This window comes from Triticum urartu, chromosome 3, assembly GCF_003073215.2.
Source record: "Triticum urartu cultivar G1812 chromosome 3, Tu2.1, whole genome shotgun sequence".
Taxonomy (NCBI): Eukaryota; Viridiplantae; Streptophyta; class Magnoliopsida; order Poales; family Poaceae; genus Triticum; species Triticum urartu.
In genome coordinates this window covers 115,915,932-115,938,472 of record NC_053024.1, presented here as the reverse complement: position 1 = coordinate 115,938,472, position 22,541 = coordinate 115,915,932, and the positions used below count along the sequence as shown (strand labels likewise).

General features: G+C 45.1%; 1 protein-coding gene across 1 annotated transcript; it reads left to right on the top strand.

The window, feature by feature from the left end:
- The first annotated feature begins 14,405 nt into the window (after positions 1 to 14,405).
- Positions 14,406 to 17,432, top strand: LOC125543204 (glyoxylase I 4-like). The gene is made up of 3 exons (XM_048706471.1): positions 14,406 to 14,938; positions 15,036 to 15,147; positions 16,642 to 17,432. The coding sequence occupies exons 1-3, from the start codon at positions 14,739 to 14,741 to the stop codon at positions 17,065 to 17,067; spliced, it is 738 nt and encodes a 245-aa protein (XP_048562428.1). The 5' UTR covers positions 14,406 to 14,738; the 3' UTR covers positions 17,068 to 17,432.
- The last annotated feature ends 5,109 nt before the right edge of the window (positions 17,433 to 22,541 follow it).

Here is a 22,541-nt window from a genome sequence, read left to right as displayed (position 1 = left end):
TGCAAACGCTTCCGCTTTCGGTCTACGAGGGAACGTGGACAACACTCTCCCCTCTCGTTGCTATGCATCACCATGATCTTGCGTGTGCGTAGGAATTTTTTTGAAATTACTACGTTCCCCAACAGTGGCATCCGAGCCTGGTTTTATGCGTAGATGTCATATGCACGAGTAGAACACAAGTGAGTTGTGGGCGATATAAGTCATACTGCTTACCAGCATGTCATACTTTGGTTCGGCGGTATTGTTGGATGAAGCGGCCCGGACCGACATTACGCGTATGCTTACGCAAGACTGGTTCTACCGACGTGCTTTGCACACAGGTGGCTGGCGGGTGTCAGTTTCTCCAATTTTAGTTGAACCGAGTGTGGCTACGCCCGGTCCTTGCGAAGGTTAAAACCACACCAACTTGACAAACTATCGTTGTGGTTTTGATGCGTAGGTAAGAACGGTTCTTGCTAAGCCCGTAGCAGCCATGTAAAACTTGCAACAACAAAGTAGAGGATGTCTAACTTGTTTTTGCAGGGCATGTTGTGATGTGATATGGTCAAGACATGATGCTAAATTTTATTGTATGAGATGATCATGTTTTGTAACCGAGTTATCGGCAACTGGTAGGAGCCATATGGTTGTCGCTTTATTGTATGCAATGCAATCGCCCTGTAATGCTTTACTTTATCACTAAGCGGTAGCGATAGTCGTAGAAGCATAAGATTGGCGAGACGACAACGATGCTACGATGGAGATCAAGGTGTCGCGCCGGTGACGATGGTGATCATGACGGTGCTTCGAAGATGGAGATCACAAGCACAAGATGATGATGGCCATATCATATCACTTATAGTGATTGCATGTGATGTTTATCTTTTATGCATCTTATCTTGCTTTGATTGACGGTAGCATTATAAGATGATCTCTCACTAAATTTCAAGATAAAAAGTGTTCTCCCTGAGTATGCTCCGTTGCCAAAGTTCGTCATGCCCAGACACCACGTGATGATCGGGTGTGATAAGCTCTATGTCCATCTACAACGGGTGCAAGCCAGTTTTGCACACGCAGAATACTCAGGTTAAATTTGACGAGCCTAGCATATGCAGATATGGCCTCGGAACACTGAGACCGAAAGGTCGAGCGTGAATCATATAGTAGATATGATCAACATAGTGATGTTCACCATTGAAAACTACTCCATTTCACGTGATGATCGGTTATGGTTTAGTTGATTTAGATCACGTGATCACTTAGAAGATTAGAGGGATATCTTTCTAAGTGGGAGTTCTTAAGTAATATGATTAATTGAACTTAAATTTATCATGAACTTAGTCCTGGTAGTATTAGCATATCTATGTTGTAGATCAATAGCTCGCGTTTAGCTCCCTTGTTTTATTTTTGATATGTTCCTAGAGAAAACTAAGTTGAAAGATGTTAGTAGCAATGATGCGGATTGGATCCGTGATCTGAGGTTTAATCTCATTGCTGCACAGAAGAATTATGTCCTTGATGCACCGCTAGGTTACAAACCTATTGCAGGAGCAGATGCAGATGTTATGAACATTTGGCTAGCTCAATATGATGACTACTTGATAGTCTAGTGCACCATGCTTAAATGGCTTAGAATCGGGACTTCAAAGACGTTTTGAATGTCATGGACCATATGAGATGTTCCAGGAGTTGAAGTTAATATTTCAAGTAAATACCCGAGTTGAGAGATATGAAGTCTCCAACAAGTTCTATAGCTAAAAGAGGGAGAATAGCTCAAGCAGTGAGCATGTGCTCAGATTGTCTGGGTACTACAATCGCTTGAATCAAGTGGGAGTTAATCTTCCAGATAAAATAGTGATTGACAGAATTCTCTAGTCACCATCACCAAGTTAGTAGAACTTCCTGATGAACTATAATATGCATGGGATAACAGAAACGATTCCCAAGCTCTTCGTGATGCTGAAATCGACGAAGGTAGAAATCAAGAAAAACATCAAGTGTTGATGGTAAACAAAACCACTAGTTTCAAGTAAAGGGACAAAGGGAAGAAAGGGGAACTTCAAGAAGAACAGCAAGCAAGTTGCTGCTCAAGTGAAAAAACCCAAGTCTGGACCTAAGCCTGAAACTGAGTGCTTCTACTGCAAAGGGACTGGTCACTAGAAGCAGAACTACCCCAAGTAATTGGTGGATAAGAAGGATGGCAAAGTGAACATAGGTATATTTGATATACATGTTATTGGTGTGTACTTTACTAGTGTTTAGAGCAACCCCTCAGTATTTGATACTAGTTCAGTTGCTAAGCATAGTAACTCGAAACGGGAGTTGCAGAATGAACAGAGACTAGTTAAGGATGAAGTGGCGATGTGTATTGGAAATGGTTCCAAGATTGATATGATCATCATCGCACACTCCCTATACTTTCGGGATTAATGTTAAACCTAAAATAAATATTATTTAGTGTTTGCGTTGAGCATGAATATGATTGGATCATGTTTATTGCAATACGGTTATTCATGTAAGTTGTAGAATAATTGTTGTTCTGTTTACATGAATAAAACCTTCTATGGTCATACACCCAATGAAAATGGTTTGTTGGATCTCGATCGTGGTGATACACATTTTCATAATATTGAAGCCAAAAGATGCAAAGTTAATAATGATAGTGCAACTTATTTGTGGCACTACCGTTTAGGTTATATTGGTGTAAAGCGCATGAAGAAAATCCATGCTGATGGGCTTTTGGAATCACTTGATTATGAATTAGTTGATGCTTGCGAACCATGCTTCATGGGCAAGATGACTAAGACTCCGTTCTCCGGAACAATGGAGCGAGCAACAGATTTGTTCGAAATCATACATACTGATTTATGTGGTCCGATGAATATTGAGGCTCGCGGCAGGTATCATTATTTTCTGATCTTCACAGATGATTTGAGCAGATATGAGTATATCTACTTGATAAAACACAAGTCTGAAACATTTGAAAAGTTCAAAGAATTTCAGAGTGAAGTGGAGAATCATCGTAACAAAAAATAAAAGTTTCTACGATATGATCGCAGAAGTAAAATATTTGAGTTACGAGTTTGGCCTTCAGTTAAAACAATGTGAAATAGTTTCACTACTCACGCCACCTGGAACACCACAGTGTAATGGTGTGTCCGAACGTCGTAACCGTACTTTATTAGATATGGTGCGATCTATGATGTCTCTTACCGATTTACCACTATCATTTTGGGGTTATGCATTAGAGACAGCTACATTCACATTAAATAGGGCACCATCTAAATCCGTTGAGACGACACCGTATGAACTATGGTTTGGCAAGAAACCTAAGCTGTCATTTCTTAAAGTTTGAGGTTGCAATGCTTATGTGAAAAAGTTTCAACCTGATAAGCTCAAACCCTAATCGGAGAAGTGCGTCTTCATAGGATACCCAAAAGAAAATGTTGGGTACACCTTCTATCACAGATCCGAAGGCAAGATATTCATTGCTGAGAATGGATCCTTTCTAGAGAAGGAGTTTCTCTCGAAAGAAGTGAGTGGGAGGAAAGTAGAACTTGATGAGGTAACTGTCCCTGCTCCCTTATTGGAAAGTAGTTCATCACAAAAATATGTTCCTGTGACTACTACACCAATTAGTGAGGAAGCTAATGATGATGATCATGTAACTTCAGATCAAGTTACTACCAAACCTCGTAGGTAAACCAGAGTGAGATTCGCACCAGAGTGGTACGGTAATCCTGTTCAGGAGGTTATGTTACTTGACCATGACGAACCTACAAACTATGAGGAAGCGATGATGAGCCCAGATTCCGCGAAATGGCTTGAGGCCATGAAATCTGAGATGAGATCCATGTATAAGAACAAAGTATGGACTTTGATTGACTTGCCCAAAGATCGCCGAGCCATTGAGATTAAATGGATCTTCAAGAGGAAGATGGACGCTGATAGTAGTGTTACTATCTACAAAGCTAGAATTGTCGCAAAAGGTTTTCGACAAGTTCAAGGTGTTGACTGCGATGAGAGTTTCTCACTCGTATCTATGCTTAAGTCTGTCCGAATCATGTTAGCAATTGCCACATTTATGAAATCTGGCAAATGGATAAACAAAACTACATTCCTTAATGGATTTATTAAAGAAGAGTTGTATATGATGCAACAAGAAAGTTTTGTCAACCTAAAGGTGCTAACAAAATATGCAAGCTCCAGCGATCCATCTATGGACTGGTGCAAGCATCTCAGAGTTCGAATATATGCTTTGATAAGTTGATCAAAGCATATAGTTTTATACAGACTTGCGGTGAAGCCTGTATTTATAAGAAAGTGAGTAGGAGCACTACAACATTGCTGATAAGTATATGTGAATGACATATTGTTGATCGGAGATCATGTAGAATTATTCTGCAAAGCATAAAGGAGTGTTCGAAAGGAGTTTTTCAAAAAAAATACCTCGGTGAAGCTGCTTACATATTGAGCATCAAGATCTATAGAGATAGATCAAGACGCTTGATAAGTTTTTCAATGAGTACATACCTTGACAAGATTTTGAAGTAGTTCAAAATGGAACAGTCAAAGAAAGAGTTCTTGCCTGTGTTACAAGGTGTGAAACTGATTAAGACTCAAAGACCGACCACGGCAGAAGATAGAAAGAGAATGAAAGTCATTCCCTATGCCTTGGCCATAGGTTCTATAAAATATGCCATGCTGTGTACCAGATTTATTGTATACCCTACACTGATTTTGACAAGGGAGTATAATAGTGATCTAGGAGTAGATCACTGGACAACGGTCAAAATTATCCTTAATGGAATAAGGATATGTTTCTCGATTATGGAGGTGACAAAAAAGGTTCGTCGTAAAGGGTTACGTCGATGCAAATTTTGACACTGATCCAGATGACTCTAAATCTCAATCTGGATACATATTGAAAGTGGGAGCAATTAGCTAGAGTAGCTCCGTGCAGAGCATTGTTGACATAGAAATTTGCAAAATACTTACAGATCTGAATGTGGCACACCCGTTGACTAAACTTCTCTCACAAGCAAAACATGATCACACATTAGTACTCTTTGAGTGTTAATCACATAGCGATATGAACTAGATTATTGACTCTAGTAAACCCTTTGGGTGTTGGTCACATGTCGATGTGAGCTATGGGTGTTAATAACATGGTGATGTGAACTATTGGTATTAAATCACATGGCAATTTGAACTAGATTATTGACTCTAGTGCAAGTGGGAGACTGAAGGAAATATACCCTAGAGACAATAATAAAGTTATTATTTATTTCCTTATATCATGATAAATGTTTATTATTCATGCTAGAATTGTATTAACCGGAAACATAATACATGTGTGAATACATAGACAAACAGAGTGTCACTAGTATGCCTCTACTTGACTAGCTCGTTGATCAAAGATGGTTATGTTTCCTAACCATAGACATGAGTTGTCATTTGATTAACGGGATCACATCATTAGGAGAATGATGTGATTAACTTGACCCATTCCGTTAGCTTAGCACTTGATCGTTTAGTTTGTTGCTATTGCTTTCTTCATGACTTATACATGTTCCTGTGACTATGAGATTATACAACTCCCGTTTACCGGAGGAACACTTTGTGTGCCACCAAACGTCACAACGTAACTGGGTGATTATAAAGGTGCTCTACAGGTGTCTCCGAAGGTACTTGTTGGGTTGGCGTATTTTGAGATTAGGATTTGTCACTCCGATTGTCGGAGAGGTATCTCTGGGCCCACTCGGTAATGCACATCACTGTAAGCCTTGCAAGCATTGCAACTAATGAGTTAGTTGTGGGATGATGTATTACGGAACGAGTAAAGAGACTTGCCGGTAACGAGATTGAACTAGGTATTGAGATATCGATGATCGAATCTCGGGCAAGTAACATACCGATGACAAAGGGAACAATGTATGTTGTTATGCGGTTTGACCGATAAAGATCTTCGTAGAATATGTGGGAGCCAATATGAGCATCCAGGTTCCGCTATTGGTTATTGACCGGAGACGTGTCTCGGTCATGTCTACATAGTTCTCGAACCCGTAGGGTCCGCACGCTTAACGTTACGATGACAGTTATATGTTTTGATGTACCGAAGATTGTTCGGAGTCCCGGATGTGATCAAGGACATGATGATGAGTCTCGAAATGGTCGAGACATGAAGATTGATATATTGGAAGCCTATGTTTGGATGTCGGAAGTGTTCCGGGTGAAATCGTGATTTTACCGGAGTACCGGGAGGTTACCGGAACCCCCCCGGGGCTTAATGGGCCTATATGGGCCTTAGTGGAAATAGAGGGAAGCAAGGGGAGTGTGGGGCGCCCCCCCCCCCCGAGGCCCAAACCGAATTGGTTTAGGGCAAGGGGGGCCAGCCCCCTCTTTCCTTCTTCCCCTCTCTCTTTCCTTCTCCCGAATCCTATTCCAACTAGGAAAGGGGGGAGTCCTACTCCCGGTGGGAGTAGGACTCCTCCTAGCGCGCCCTCTCCCTGGCCGGCCGCACCCCGCCTTGCTCCTTTATATACGGGGGTAGGGGCACCCCATAGACACAACAGTTGATCAAGTTGATCTTTTAGCCGTGTGCGGTGCCCCCCTCCACCATAGTCCACCTCGATAATACTGTAGCGGTGCTTAGGTGAAGCCCTACGTCGGTAGAACATCAACATCGTCACCACGCCGCCGTGCTGACGAAACTCTCCCTCAACACTCGGCTGGATCGGAGTTCGAGGGACGTCATCGGGCTGAACGTGTGCTGAACTCGGAGATGCCGTACGTTCGGTACTTGATCGGTCGGATCGTGAAGACGTACGACTACATCAACCGCGTTGTGCAAATGCTTCCGCTTTCGGTCTACGAGGGTACGTGGACAACACTCTCCCCTCTCGTTGCTATGCATCACCATGATCTTGCGTGTGCGTAGGAATTTTTTTTTAAAATTACTACGTTCCCCAACAACCACACATGAATAAGGGGAGGAGGAGGAGGAGGCCACACATGAAGAAGGGGAGGAGGAGGAGAGCAACGGGGAGGAGAAGTACGATGAAGATTATGGATCTCCACCAATTCAAACATCTCAAGCATCTCAGCTGCCAAAGAGGAATTCGAAGAAGAAGGATTTGCTGAGTCCAGACCCTTTCCAGAGACCGGTTCCTCGCCGGCCCAAGAATAAGACCGAAGAGACTCGTTCAAAGAGTAACGAGGACCGTACCTCCAAGAGGGAAAGGAGCAACTGATTATGCTCTTCGATACTTGGCTCTTTTAGTTTGGTTGAATTTCGTTTGGTTGAACTTGTCTAGTGGTTGTGAAACTACGTGGAACTATGTGTTTGCTATTTGTGGATCTATGTGTTTGAAATGTTCTATGCACTTCAAGTTATCTTAATATGGATCTATGTGATGCCCAAGTTTAATTGTTTAAAATCTATGATATTGCTGTTATATTTGTGAAACTTACTGTGATATTGCTGTCATACTGAATTTGAGAACAAGCAACCAAATGAACTTGAAAAAACAAAACAGAGAACCCTACCGCCAGGCACCCTGGCGGTAGGGTTAGACAACCTACCGCCAGCCCCCATGGCGGTAGGGTGAACCTACCGCCAGGGCCCTTTCATATTTCGTTACAGAAGCTATATACGGCAAAACACAAGACCCTACCGTCAGGGGTCCTGGCGGTAGGGTCAGACAACCTATCGCCATGGGGGCTGGCGGTAGGGTGAACCTACCGCCAGGGCCCTTGCATCTTTCGTTACAGAATGTATGCACGGCAAAATCCTGCCACACCTTACCGCCAGAGGCACTGGCGGTAAGGTTAGACAGCCTACCGCCAGGGCCCCTGGCGGTAAGTTACTTATCCACGCCAGCACGTGGTGACGGCCGCCGTCCCCTCCGTCACACCCTACCGCCAGGGACGTTGACGGTAGGCTGTCTAACCTTACCGCCAGAGACACTGGCGATAGCGAAAAGGTCAAATTCTGAAAATATTTCAAACCGGGGTCAGATCTTGATTTTGTTTGTCAAAAGGGTAAAAGCACGAAATTTAGCCGCATCGAGCGACGTTTGAGTGATTTGGTGACACCCCCGGTCTTGTCCAATCACAGTATGTTTCTGCCCATTCCGTCATGCAGCTAGTAGAAAAGATGCTCCGACAACCGAGTGACCTGCAGTGATACGTGCTCCGTCTCAATTTCCATGAAATATCAAAGAAGTGAAAAGAGGTCTCAATGGAAAACCACAGGCCGCGCTGCGCTCAATTATTCTAGACGCCATCGGCCTATCGCGGGGTACGTGCGCCACTCATCCCGTAGTACTCCGTACGTACCCTGTACTCTGATCCCTTCTCACTCCTCACATGCGTTTTGCTCTGCACGACAACTTCAACTGACCAAAACACAAGCAAGCAAGCAAGCAAGCGAGAGGAGAGAATCTCTGGCGAACGGACGGACACCGGAGCAGGAGCCTCCTCCCCGCACCGATCACCTCGGCGTACGGCCGCCGGGCGGTGTGCCGGCCGGATCTTGTCCGCGCGCGCCCGCCGCGGGAATCGGCTCGATCTCTCTCGAGATGGAAACGGGGCACGCACGTCGTCAGCAGAAGGAGGGCCATGCATGCATGCTCTCCCTGCTCCTCGTTTAGCCGGGGAGCTCTGTCGCAGGTCACGGGGCGTACGAGGGCTCGACAGTGCGCTCTGCCCGTGCCACGCTGCTGGCTTGCTGCTGCCGTCCCTCCGAGGAGCAGGCCTGTACTGCTGCCCTGCTGTCCGTAGTTGTTCTGCACGGAGGCCCACGGTGCAATATCCATGTAAATTCGTTCTTTTCGAAAATGGTCTAGTATTGATCATCATCAAACCAACAGTACGGTTTACCACCCTAAAAAAGGTAGTACGGTTTACCACCAGAACATTCATTACTAAAGGGACTGTCAAACTTTAGAAAAGAAATATGCACCATTCTTGAATGCGGGAAGGGCCTAGAAGAGGCATACGCCGAGGCTCGAGGTTTCAAGAATTGTTCATCCAGATTTTCGACGTCCCATTTTAAGATCTTGCCACTTTCTCGTGAAACATTTACACAACAAAGCACTTCTCATGAAACATTTACAAAGTTTCTCAACAGACATGATCTGCCATGGGTTCACTTAATTTGGAACACTTACTATCCCAACAGTGCACCTGCCGACAGACCAATGGGTTCATTTTGGTGGAAGGCAATCTTGAAGTTACTACCTGAGTTTCAAATCCATGGCATCTTGCAGTGTGGGACAAGGAAGATCTGTACTTTTCTAGCATGACAAATGGAACAGCACACCCCTTAATATCCAATATCCCGAGTATTATTCTCTTTTACCATTGATAAATCCATCTCTGTTTGACAAGTGGTTGAGACTGAAAGCTTTGAAGGAATCTTGTACATGACACTGTCTATTCAGGCCTTTGATCAATTTCAAGAGGTGCAATGAACATTGAACCAGACCAGATTCCCCAACAGTGATGATACATGCCAGTATCCTTGGAACTCTGCTAATTTTTCTACTGCCAAGATGTACAACATCCTAATGCAGGTGGAAATGGTTTCTCCCATTTTTAACAAGATTTGGAAATCTTCAGTTGTCCAGAGATACAAAATCTTCTGATGTTTTGTTGCACTTGACAGATTGAATATCAAAAGCCTTCTTCACAGAAAGTCCTTATATATGCCCTCCTATACCTATGTGAACTTTCTGATGAGCATGTGGATGAGACCCCCTCCCCCCCCCCCCCCCCCCCCCCCACACACACACACATCTTTTCTGGGACTGTAAGTTTGCTCTCCAATGCTGGGATATGATCACTCCCAACAAAAAAGAGATATTTCTGTTATCCAGGAAAACAACTTGGCCTTGATCGAACTACTGGCTTGGCTATGAGCATAGTTATTATGAGTTGCTGGCATATTTGGATGCAGAGAAACAACAAAATATTCAAACATATAAGCCACAGCATCACCTTCTGGAAATTGCAACCCACGAAAGATCTAGAGCTGCTCAAATTCAGAACTAAGCAGCAACTACATCAAGTTCTTCAAGGATGGATTGAGTCAAGATTAACCTGATTTTTAATCTTTATTATGTTTCCTAGAACAGGCGTTGGATAGAGGGATTCATCCTTCCCCTTGTATTTTATTTTTCTTTGTACATAGCTACTTTGGGTTATATTAATGAAAATTTACCGTAGAACTATTGTTCTACTGTCTCTGCCTAAAAAAGATCTTACCACTTAATCATCGTGAGAGCCTCGATCTTCGGCGTACTCAAGAGAAGATAATTGACAACACTATGGCTACAATGAAGAAACCATGAGGGACCTGAATGCAATCTTCTTTCTTGGTCAAGTTTTTCATAAAAATACCGGACAACTCACCCTATGTGACTGTTGTGTTTTTTGTAGTTAGAGCATCTACGGCCGGACACAACAAATCCGATCCCTCAAACACCCACGGATGCACCCAAGCGCGTCCGCGGATAGTGACTAGTCAGTCCCTCAACAATCTCTTCCCCAACTCGATACCTCAATTTAGAAACCTCAAATTCATACTATTACATGCAACATAAACCTAATCTAAGCGAAGCACGTTTCGACTCTGCCGTGCCCATGTCCCGCCGCCGGCTGCCCCCCTCGAAGTGTTGGTCCGGTCACCGGTGAGGTAGAGTAGGACATGGAACACACATCGGCTCACCGGACTCAAGGCGCCGCCTTCTCTCATGCCCTACTCTTTCTCGTCGGAGCCTGAAACCTTGACAGTGCCAGTGGATGTGAGATCGATGATGGATCCGTCCTGGGAGGAGCCTGTGACGTCCACCACGACGCGGTTACGGTGCTCGGACTCGTGCACCATACGGGGCGCCGAAGAATGCGACTCCCCTCGCCAACGTCCACAGCCGCAAGGGCTATTGCTATCTCCCGCGCATGCTGCCTCGCACGACGGGCACGCCGTGCCATATTTGCTTCGGACGACGCCCATGCATTCACCTCCGGCTCAACGCGCCAACAAAGGGGTTGCGCGTCCGCCACCGCGTTCGGACGCCAAACGGACCACACCGCCTCTGGTGAGGCAGCGGCGGCACACATCACAGCAGATCCATGCGTCATTTGGGCAGATACAATGAATTTCCGATCGAAGGAGTCCGAGCGTTGTCGTGGGGCAGCCTCATCCTGAGAGCGACGGAGCCCACAGTCATCTCCTCCTCGGGGCCGCGCGGATGAGCTCGGAGTCAACAGATCTGGAGGTGTAGGACTCGGATCCGCTACCCGCCATGTCCGAGATAGTCGGACGTAAGCTTGAGTGGCGGACTGGAGTGGAGTGCCTAGGGTTCGGTCTGGGGAGCGGATGTGAACAAATATATGTGGGGTCGGGTGGGCCGGGTCCAACGTGGCGGATGAGCCCGAGCCTCCCCGTATCCGTCTCATATTTAGGATGGATACGAAGGGTGTCGGTCAGTCCGGCGTTTGAGGCCAGTTTGAGGCGCCCATCTGGATCGGACTTTTTTGACCTGTCAATGACCGAGCCGTCTGCCTGGGCGTATGAGGGTGGTTTGAGGTGCCCGGTTGTTGATGCTCTTATGGTCCATTCGATAAAAGAAATGGGGATGGGAGGGTGGGAAGGGAAAAGGGGACCGACATTTGTTCGTTAGGAAATAACCAAATACTTGATAAGCTAGAAATGATAAATCCACATGCTGCTCATCGTTGCTTCCTCACAAAAAGCCACTTTTTGGAATGTTGGGCCTAAACTTTCAGTCCAGAGACCTGAAACAGCTGTACAGTGATTGATTGAATCCCAAGTCTCAAGTGCAAGTAGGCAACTAGCCATTGCTGGAGCTCTACGGGTTGGCAGCCATGGAGCGAGCTGACGGGGCGGCCAGACACACTCGATAAGGCCTCCACATGCTTCAGCGTACGTACACGGGTAACGCTCCTCGAGGAAAACGTGCGCTGTCGACGGCCCAGCCCGGCCGGTCAGCACCGCGTGTCCGGCCAAACCCCCTTTGCATACGCGCAGTACGTTCGCGTGGGGGACACGGAGGGGTGACCTGATAGCGATGCTGCATGCTATCCCTCCCAGAGTCCCAGTCCCAGCATGCGCTTCAAAAACACACACTGACACGCATATATAAATGTTCTTTATTTATGCAGTGGAAACATATGGCTGTTCTTTTCTGCAATGGAAGTATATGCAGAACATATATGTGATTGCGCTTATATTTATGCACACTCTTCCTTACCCCCTGTGGCACGTGGGAGCATACAAAAGGATACTCCTTCCGTCCGAAAATATTTATTAAAAATAAATAAAAAATGAATGTATCTAAAGTTAAAATACATGTATTTTTTACAAGTATTTTCGGACGTAGGAAGTACTAATTGATGTAATGGTTTGAAAGTACCAGCAGCAGGGTGCTCTATCGGTTATTCAGGCAGCAATATCTTCAGGAAATATGTGCCGAAACAGTAAAATTATATTTTTATGAGTAAAAAGGACCAGATTTTATAGATTATTCAAACAATGAGCAACAGATTTTACACAGTGAAACAGGCACAATCAGTAAAGACATTCGCTGAAACAAAATGTTACATCAAGGTACTTCGGGGTAGTCGTCCTAGCTTCACCTTTCGCATCTCGATTTTTCCTTCACATTTCCAACCATAAAACTGTGAAAACCAAATCCAACATAAGCATAAAGGTTTTACATTGCCGCATGACTCATCCATCTCCAATAGATAAGAAACTTAGGTTGCTAGACACGTCGTGGCCACAGACACACTTCTTGCAATGTAAGCGGCCTCACTACTGCATCATCACAATAAGGTCGAATAAAAAGACCATACAAAGGAATGAAACTAAAACATCAGTGCATAAAACAAACCCACAACTGCCAAGTTAATTAGGCCGAAGCATCGGATGACACCACCAAATCGGTAGCCATTGATTTGTGGTCCAGACACACCACATACTCTTCGGTGCCAGTCGTGACTAAGACGGGGTTAGAGTGGTGGACTTTTATTCCACTTGACATTGCCTCTACCATCGCGTCTATACCTTTAGGACACATGAAACACAAATAGAGAAGACAATTGAAATTGCTCTCCGAGTGTTCTTACGCGGTTCCCCTCGCCTCCTAGTATGTCCGAGATGAGGGAATGCGGAAACCAGACTCCAGCTCGCTCACGACTAGAGTCTTTTCCTTGCATTCTCTCCTATCAATTCAAAGTGTTCTAGTATCACTCTAGGTATATTTTTTGCAATAAAACCTATTTCTATATATACACAATATGCAATCTCGAAGGGTCTCATGACTACCTTCCAAAAAAAGGGGTTTCATGAGAATCAAAATATGTCATTTCTCCAAGAGAAAAACTAGAATTTCTCAAGCAGGGTATTTGTCATCACCAATAGGCACCATGACTCCTTTTGGGGATCACTTGGCTTGGCACTAGGCCCCTAAACGAGCACTACCCCACATGATACAACATCACTCGTGAGTCATGGCACCACATGATTGTCGTTGAGGCGGTTTACTTTGTCCGATGAATTCCGGTTGCAGGTGATCATCACAACGGCACGAACTTATTGGCTTGAAATTAACTAGGTGATCTAGCTCAAGTAGGTCAGTGTCAGTGAAACTTGCAGTCGTCGTCGTGTCAATTTTCCATGTAATGTATGTGTTCGGACCTCTGTTTCCGCAAACGGTTTTGGTGAATCTCAGTGTAGAGATCAGATGGTTGTTGTTGTTGTTGTTGTTGTTGTTGTTGTTGTTGTTGTTGTTGTTGTTGTTGTTGTTGTTGTTGTTGTGAATATGTGTTTGGTAGCCAGGTGGTGGGGGTATCATGAAAAGGAAAAAGGAGAACATAATTGGACAACGCGCAACTAGCTAAAAACGAGGAGCACGACGCAATGATGCTCTTATGCACAGACAACAAAATCATAGCACACCATCATCTGCTCTTGCCCTTTTTGAAAAAATCATTTGTTCTCGCCTCACTCTCATGGAGCTGGCTGATATTTTATCCATGGTTTTAAATAGCCCGTTATAGCTTCGTTATAGCACGCTATAGCGTTTACAAAAGGTCTTGCGTTAAAAGACTTTGGTTCAAACAAATGAACAAACATTATAAATAGCGTGCTATAGCACGCTATAGCGTTTAGCGCGCTATTTAAAATTTTGATTTTATCCCGCGGCGCGTATATGGATCTCGCTCCTTTATTGTGTGTATGTACTCTCTAGCACGAATAGCCCGGCCGCTTATCGATCTCACTGGGGGAGGGTCTTGCACTTTTCGTCAACCTACCTAGCTGAGTAGCTGTCGGCGCATCGCATGTGCGAGCTCTCTCTAATCTCTCTCTATATATACCACCCTCGAGCTCTCTTGCAGCTCACAGGCTCTCACCCGTAGCCACAGCCACTACCTTCCTTCCCTCCATCGAGTCGTACGCGCGTCCACTTCCTCCCTGGAGTCCGGCGCGTACGTCTTCGCCGGAGCAAGCTACCTACACGCGGCGGTCGGCCATTGTCTCCACCGAGTCCATTCCATCGATCTCGGCGACTGGTCAGTAAACTGATCTGCAGCTACCTAGAGAGTAGCGTGAGTGTGTGACGGAGCTTGGCAGCCGGCCCGCAGCTACATATACAGGGCAGCTGGGTTGGCGGGGTTCTCGGAAAAGAACAACACTCCAACAAGAAGGAAAGGCTTTTGAGCACGTGAGGATGGTGAACACGGCGTCGGCCGGCGTGAACAAGGCGGCGGCGGCGGCGGCGCAGGGGGGTCACCGGGCGCTGCCGCTGGCGTCGCTGAACCACATCTCCGTGGTGTGCCGGTCGCTGGAGAGCTCGCTCAGCTTCTACCGCGACGTCCTCGGCTTCATCCAGATCCGCCGCCCGGGCTCCTTCGACTTCGACGGCGCATGGTACGTGGGTTCCATCCATCCATCGGCCGGCGGTGTGGGGCACTAACATATTTCTAGGTCCGCCACTGACACATGGAATGACCGCCGGATTTTTCAGGCTGTTCAACTTCGGCATCGGCGTGCACCTGCTGCAGGCGGAGGACCTGGAGAGCCTGCCGCCCCAGAAGACGGAGATCAACCCCAAGGACAATCACATCTCCTTCACCACGGTACTATACCAATACAACCACCACCATTGCCGCACTTCTGCTCATTCTTCTGCCCATTGTTATTCAGAGCAGTAGCTCCTGTAGCAAGTGTCGTCAGAAGCACAAAAGGAAAGAAAGAAAAAACAGACAGTTGCACTGCCCACACCCTGGCCTGTACCTCACACGACACATGCAACTTGCACTAGTTAGAAATAGAATAGTCTACCCAATTCTTCGAGAAGCAGATCGATCCATGTGAGAAGAGACGGCTGGAATTGCTTCTGGTTGTCATCTTGTGACCACGCTCGATCGGCCAAACTAAGTACAGCCAAGCCGTTCCCGTCTCCTTCCATCCCACAGAGATCGACTTCTCTCCTTCCTCCTTCCGGATTTGTTCGCCAGGTACAACACAAGTGGCGTCGATCTGATCCACCTCGTACGTACGTACGTCGTCAAGCTGAGAAACGACAACCGAGATCCATGGTCAAATATATGTACAGCTAGTCGCTATAGAGTAGCTAATGAGCATTGCTCTAGTTGGTTATTCTTGGCCAATGTCAATCGGAGTAGCTAGAGTGGTAGCGCTCAGAACCTTCTCACCATCTGTTCCAGGGTGTGGATGTGAATTGTGAAACGCACGGCTCCATTCATATTGGATGCGTCCAAACAAACAGATCTCGATCCAAGGATGCTTCCAGCTCAACTACACTTAACAAACACAACACCAGAACATAGTTACTACATGGTGGAGTACGTAGCTAGTACGTATATATTAATTCAAGTGAGATCTCGAGTTGAAAATCAGCCCATGAGGAATGCATCCACATGCACGATCATGCGGCGCCATCACCATGCACGCATGCATGTCCACCCTTGATCTCACGATAACAATCATACTAGCATAAAATAAAGTCCTGAGTCCTGACCTGGGGAATACATGCACAGTGTACACCGTATCACCATCGCGATGCCTCCATATGCTCTCTGCAGTTGCACCCACGTTGATCACGGCACTTCAGCTAGATCTCGTCGTGCGCCAGTGGCTCTACTGGCTAGACTTTCGTCGTGCCCGTCTACTCCGTGTGTGCCACTGTGGTTGCACAATTTCCTTTCTGTCTCAATGCACATGCACACTGGAGAGCGATTCTCCACCCGGCCGGACTGGATACGGAGCCCCCCGTGAGCTACCGTGATGGAGCGCGACACGGTGGACACATGCGTGAGCTGGACTGTGACAGGTCACATGCGCATATTATGCATACAGTGTCCACTGTCTAGCGCTAGCAAACACCTTGCGTATAGTGTGCCTTGTGCTTATAGTGTTTCGCCTAGCTAGATTACATGTGATAATGTGATGTGATGGTTTGCGCGCGAGAGGATAGATAGATCCAACAACAAGGATACGTGTCATGTGTGTGTGTGTGCATGTGGATGGAGATGATTCGTTGTGTGGCTGGGAGTGCGTGGTTCGTGGGCTGACGTGTCATGCGTTGATTGGTATCGTATGCATTGCAGTGCGAGAGCATGGAGGCGGTGCAGCGGCGGCTCAAGGAGCTGGGCATCCGGTACGTGCAGCGGCGGGTGGAGGAGGGCGGCATCCACGTCGACCAGATCTTCTTCCACGACCCCGACGGCTTCATGATCGAGGTCTGCACCTGCGACAACCTCCCCGTCATCCCGCTCGTCACGCACCTCGACGCCGCCGCCGCCTGCGCGCCGCCCGCGGTCGTCGCGCCCAGCTGCAAGAGGGTCTCCAACCAGCACCAGCAGCAGCTCAGCACCATCGTCACGGCGGCCGTGCCCGAAGTCCCGCCAACGGCGGCCCCGGCGCCGCAGCAGTCCGTCGGCGGCGGCTGCGTCGGCGAGGTCGTCGACCCGGCGGCCAGCATGTCCGCCAGCGCCATGATGACCTGCTCGGAGCACGCCTGCATGCAGGTGTAATCATTCATTCGCCCGTTGGCTTGCGAGGACGCGACGTTTTGACGGACTGTCGAGCTCGAGCTCGAGCCACGCATCGTTTGTTTCTGCGGTTTCTTTTGCCCGGCCGTAATTAGCTGTGTTTAGCACCGGCCCGGTTTCTTTTCTTCGTCCAATATATTCGAGTACGTACGTAAATTGTATTCAGCTGCTTGTGGGTAGCTCTGGCCATCGCTTACGCTGGAGTGGATCCATTGACCTCTCAGCCAGGTAGATAGCTAGTGGCTTGCTCTGCATGCATGCCAGTGTGTGTTGCACTTGCACATATATATATGTATGTATGTTGTCATATATCTGTGTAATTCAATTTAGTGATCATTCAGTAATCAGTATCAGTGCCCCCCCCCCCCCCCCCCCCCCCCCCCTCCACATGTATATATGCATATATACATGTAATACCATACGCAATTGAAGAAAAATTCACCTCTCTCTACAGCGAGTCCCTCTCGTACCGATGGTCGTGGCTTAGTTGCTTCAACAGAATGTGCTGCTGTGCATCATGTATACTTGCTAATCATCTACTCGCCTTTCATGCCCCAGCTGCGATGCTCCTTGTGAAGACGTTGCACACATCGCTCTTCTCTGCCCGGCCGCGTCTTAAATGTGGATCGACATAGGATTCGTGCCGCCTCCATCGATCTTTAGACCTTATTTCGGAGGCTGCAGCTCCCGACAGCCTCGACCCCAACATTTGGCCTTCTTGTATCACTCATCATTCTTTGAAAAATATGGGACTCTCATAATGTTCTAGTCTTCCATGACGAAAATCACCTTGCAGGATGACTGTTAGAAACATTGTGCTAGATGTTTCTCTGATCTTTAGGTCAAAAACATTACGTCAAAGGACGGCCAAGTCTTGGCAGCTTTATCTCTCATCTAGATTTAAGTCCCTCTTGTAATGTAAAAGGTGTGGCTAGATCTCGGTCGACTAAGACTTAACCAAGTCTCAGTTAAGTAATAGAACATATATAAAAGAAGAAGAATTTTTTTACACGGATCTCCACGTAAGATCGCATCGACTGAGACTTCGTTAAGTCCCAATCGACTGAGTTTTAGCAATCCCACAATGGAATATAGTACTACATTAGAGTGATAATATATTCAGGTGAAGAAGTTCTTCCCTCCCGTGACCGTTTAAAAAAATGAACTACTCAACAACGAACAACCTCGAGATGTATCGTGTGTACATGTGGCAGTACAATTGCTATCTAAGATATTATCCTTCCTGATCTAATCAAGCTCTTAATTAGGTTCCATGTTGGCATGTGATCGGCGACTTGTTTGGCATGCATGTTTGCTTCTGCTCCGATCCACCGTTCTTTCAGGCGGTGAATGCACGTAACATGCATGTGATGGCAATCAGTAACTTGCTGTCATGCATGGTGCATGTTTTAGCTGCTTGCTCCAGCCGCATAATAAAACGGCTAGTTGATCAATTCGGTTAGTCGAAGCGTATGCGGATCTGAACTTGGGCAAGTGAGATGTGAGATAATTATCAACCAGATCAGTCAACCCTACGCGAAATTCTTGCCAGCTGTCAGGAATTTCCATGAGAATTTCAGATCTACATCTGCAAAACCTGCATACACATGGATGCATGTCTGGTCGATTTTCTCCTGCCTTTGTCCCTCCCAGGGGTCAATGGTATACACAGGAATCCAAGGAGAATGTACAGAAACTACACATTGCAGCATGTTGAATTATAGATGGGTCTTGGGTGCATAGATGACATAATTTCTAAAAAAATCTCAAAGGCTCATGTGGGGTTTCGTAGCATCGTCGGAAGTTTAGTCCCATTATGTTAGTGGAGAATAGCTGAGACCTTCTTATAAGAGATTCCATTTCTATTTTCAATTCTATGGGAGCTTGAGTTTAGGGGTGATATACACACACTACTCCTCCGCCGCCCGCCTCGCCTCGCTCGCAGTGTTTGATTGACGAGGCGAGAGCTCAAACATGTGCCATGCCTGCACTTTTATTTTGCCTGTCAGGAATGAATATTTAAGTGACAATTAATTACGAGTTATTAACGAAGGCGCCACAAAACCGAGACGTCGTCACCTAGATCAGATCGCATCTGTTTTGCCTCCTCATGCAGAACCCATCGTCGTTTCTCTCGCCGCCACTACTTCCGGCGATTCCATTCCGTTGACTACGTGCACGACTGTACGAGAGAGTAGGCCTCCAAAACCCTGTCATTTGAGATCCTGCACTAGGAGAAGGGCGATTGGGTTTCCGGGGAGCGTCTCAGGTGCAATTGCTCGCTGTTGTTCCTCTACTTCGACTACGTCCTCGACCTCCTGGACATCACAATAGTTCATGACACAGCAGAAGTTTTTGCCGCCATGGCTTTTGTGCTGGCCAACTGACGGGTGTGATATGTTAATCATGTGCTAGGCATGCTTGTCGTTTTCATGGATGCTCCACTTCTATGTCTAGTATGAGCTCACATGTTTAGATATCGGTATGAGATTAATATTGTTATTATTAGATTAATTAACATTTTTTTGTTAATATAACACTAAAATAAATCATGAACACGGCATTGAACATGGGAATAAACAGTAGAGCGATAAGCGGATTAAACTCTCCAATCAGTCAAGTCATAGCCGCGACGGTGGCGGCAGCCTTCTTCTCGGCTTCGCTCGAAATGGTGATGTCAAAGGACACGAGAAAGTGACGAAGTAGTGCTCGAAAACGAAAAAGAGGGAGCAATCGCTCTCAAAAACCTAATTGGCCTTCACCGAGTGTAGGATCGCAAAAGGTGGGGTTTCGAAGGCCTGCTCTCGACAGTGGGCAGTGCGCGAGGAGGTAGTTAAGTGTACCCATGACATAGGTTTGGCCTTGGCTCGATCATGAAATACAACACGCGCGGAGCAGGCGTGGCGTGGTGGGCGGAGGAATAGTGCGCGGAAACCACTTCCTTTTCTCAAGTTCCAACAACATGTGAAAAAGAAACACTTATAAAGGGGTCTCAAATTCTGTCCACTTGTGAGGCCCCTTAGTGATTATTATTTTTGAATTTGTTTCATGCCCCCAAAGACCATCTATATTTCAGCAGTTATTATCATCTTAATTATTTATTTATGAATGATATTAATCAAAAAAATTACTAATCTATCCAACATACACGACAAAGATGCCAGGTAGTTGACAAGCGGAGGGGCAAATTCCAAACACTGAAAGAATGTACATCCCAATTTTTTAAATAAAAACTTCACAAATTTCAAAAACCATTCAGAAATTAAATGTGTCCTCTGAATGTCAAAAATGCATTCTTGAATTGCAAAATGGTCCACAATCTAGAAAATTCAAGAATATTAAAATTCAAGGGTTAGAAAATGGTCATGAATATATAAAGATGTTCCAGAATGTATAAAATGTTAACAAAAACTTACAATTATTCACAATTGCATGGAAATGTTCCTATTTTCTAAAAAATGTTCACAAATTCTAATAAAGAACTGCCAATAAAATTAAATTGAAAACCATGGAAAGAACCAAGAGAAAATGCTCATGTTCGCTATCCCGATCTACACATTAAAATAGGCAATGTTCACTCCCTATAGGTCCTGGCAGGATGAAGGAAAATCGTCAGCACAAGCTGCTAAATAGTGGGCTGGGCTATGCCTTGCTTATAGCGAGGCAGAAGTCAGCCTTCCGCGTTCGACTGCTGGCTATAGCAACCGGTGATGAGCCCACCCAGCAGGGACCTGTATTGGCCACACTGATATCATGATGACATCACGGTGTCAGGCTAGCTTGTTTTTTTCCCTTTCTCTCTTTCTTTTATTTCAAATGAATATATTGAAAAACAGACGTTTACTTATTTTTATACAAAATAACGAAATTTTAAAAAGTAACATAGTATTAAAAAATTGACATGATTTAACAAAATGTTCTTGGCAATGAAAAAATGTTCTCACATTTCAAAAAATATGTATGTGAATTTTAAAATAGTGTATACCAAAAAAGTGATTCCGTGATAAAAAATCATAATATTAAAAATGTCTGTATAAAATTTAAAATAAATATTCACTTGTTTAAAAAAAATGTTTATACAGATGTAAAACTATGTTCATGTCGATTAAAAAATGTTTCTTCGCAATTTTAAAATGTACGGGATATTTCAAAAATATTTTCGTGTTTCATTTAAATATTCATGACATTTACAAAATTTAATACAATGTAAAATGTTATCGTGTATTTTAAAAAGTGTTCAAAACATGTATTTTAAATAAAATGTGCATCATGTTTTTATAAAATATACAATATGTTTTAAAAAAATGTTTCACGTGTGCACTGAAAATGTACATTGTGTTCTGAGAAAAGGTAGGCATGTGTTAGCAAGCAAAACCCAGCAAAGAAACAAAAGAAACACGGAGAAAACCAAGAAAGAAAGAAGAAACTAAAGTATAATGAAGAAAGAAAGAAAAAACAGAACCGATGAAAAAACAAAGACAAGCGAAGTATAAGGAAAAGCAAAAACCCGAAGAAATCGAGGATAAAACAAACAAAAGACGGTAACGAACGCAACAAGAACTTTTTTTAGAACAGTCTGCTACGCTTATTGATAATAATCAACAGGATATAAGGAGAGTCATGAGGTAGACTGAGCCATATGTGTCTATCCTAATCTAACGAAGAAGTAAACTAGTTAGATTGTGGGTTTCATAGTTTGAGCCTCTTTTTTCATAGGCGAAGTTACACCAATAGCACCAATTGCCTCTGTGCACCAGATACATCCACCTACGATGTCCTTAACCACGTTTTGACAGTCCATCGCAATGTCCAATCTCCTGAGATTCAAGTCCAAAGGTCAAAGCAATGCCTTCACGACATGCCTTCAGGGTATCAGGATCCGAACGAAGAAATGCACACATTACTCGGCCGTACCATACGCGTCGTCGCCGTGGGGCTTTGCGGGTGAGACAGGGAAAATCCATCTCTGCACCTGAACTCATCTGCACCCATGCCGACGAAAAAAATCAAAAGAAATACTAGAAGACTTAAAAAAATTCCCAATTTTTTGTGCGTGGTAGATAATTTGATGCGTGAGGTTTTCTCCAATTTTCAAATCATTTGAACATATGAGTCGATCGCAGCAAAAAAGACAAATTGGGGTCTGTAAAAATGTTTACTGTTCATGTACTGTTTTTGATCAATTTGTCTTTTTTGCTGAAGTTGCTCAGATGTTCAAACGACTTGAAATTTGGAGCAGAACTCACGCATCAAATTGTCTGCCGCACAAAAAAAATTTGGATTTTTTTTTTTAACGAATTTTTTCTAACCAGGTGCAGATGAGTCTGGGCACCGAAACGTCCTACTCGTGAGACAGATGCTATACTCTATATAAGTGAGATATAACATTTGCACTAAATAGTGTACAAGGCCCGCACCTCCCGCTCTGGGCGTTCTTCGTTCCTAACTGGCCGACC

Bases quoted from the DNA above. Each gene is read 5' to 3' on its own strand.
- LOC125543204 (XM_048706471.1), top strand. From the start codon at position 14,739: ATGGTGAACACGGCGTCGGCCGGCGTGAACAAGGCGGCGGCGGCGGCG. The intron at 14,939-15,035 runs GTACGTGGGTTC...CGGATTTTTCAG, and splicing joins TTCGACTTCGACGGCGCATG to GCTGTTCAACTTCGGCATCG. The intron at 15,148-16,641 runs GTACTATACCAA...TATGCATTGCAG, and splicing joins ATCACATCTCCTTCACCACG to TGCGAGAGCATGGAGGCGGT.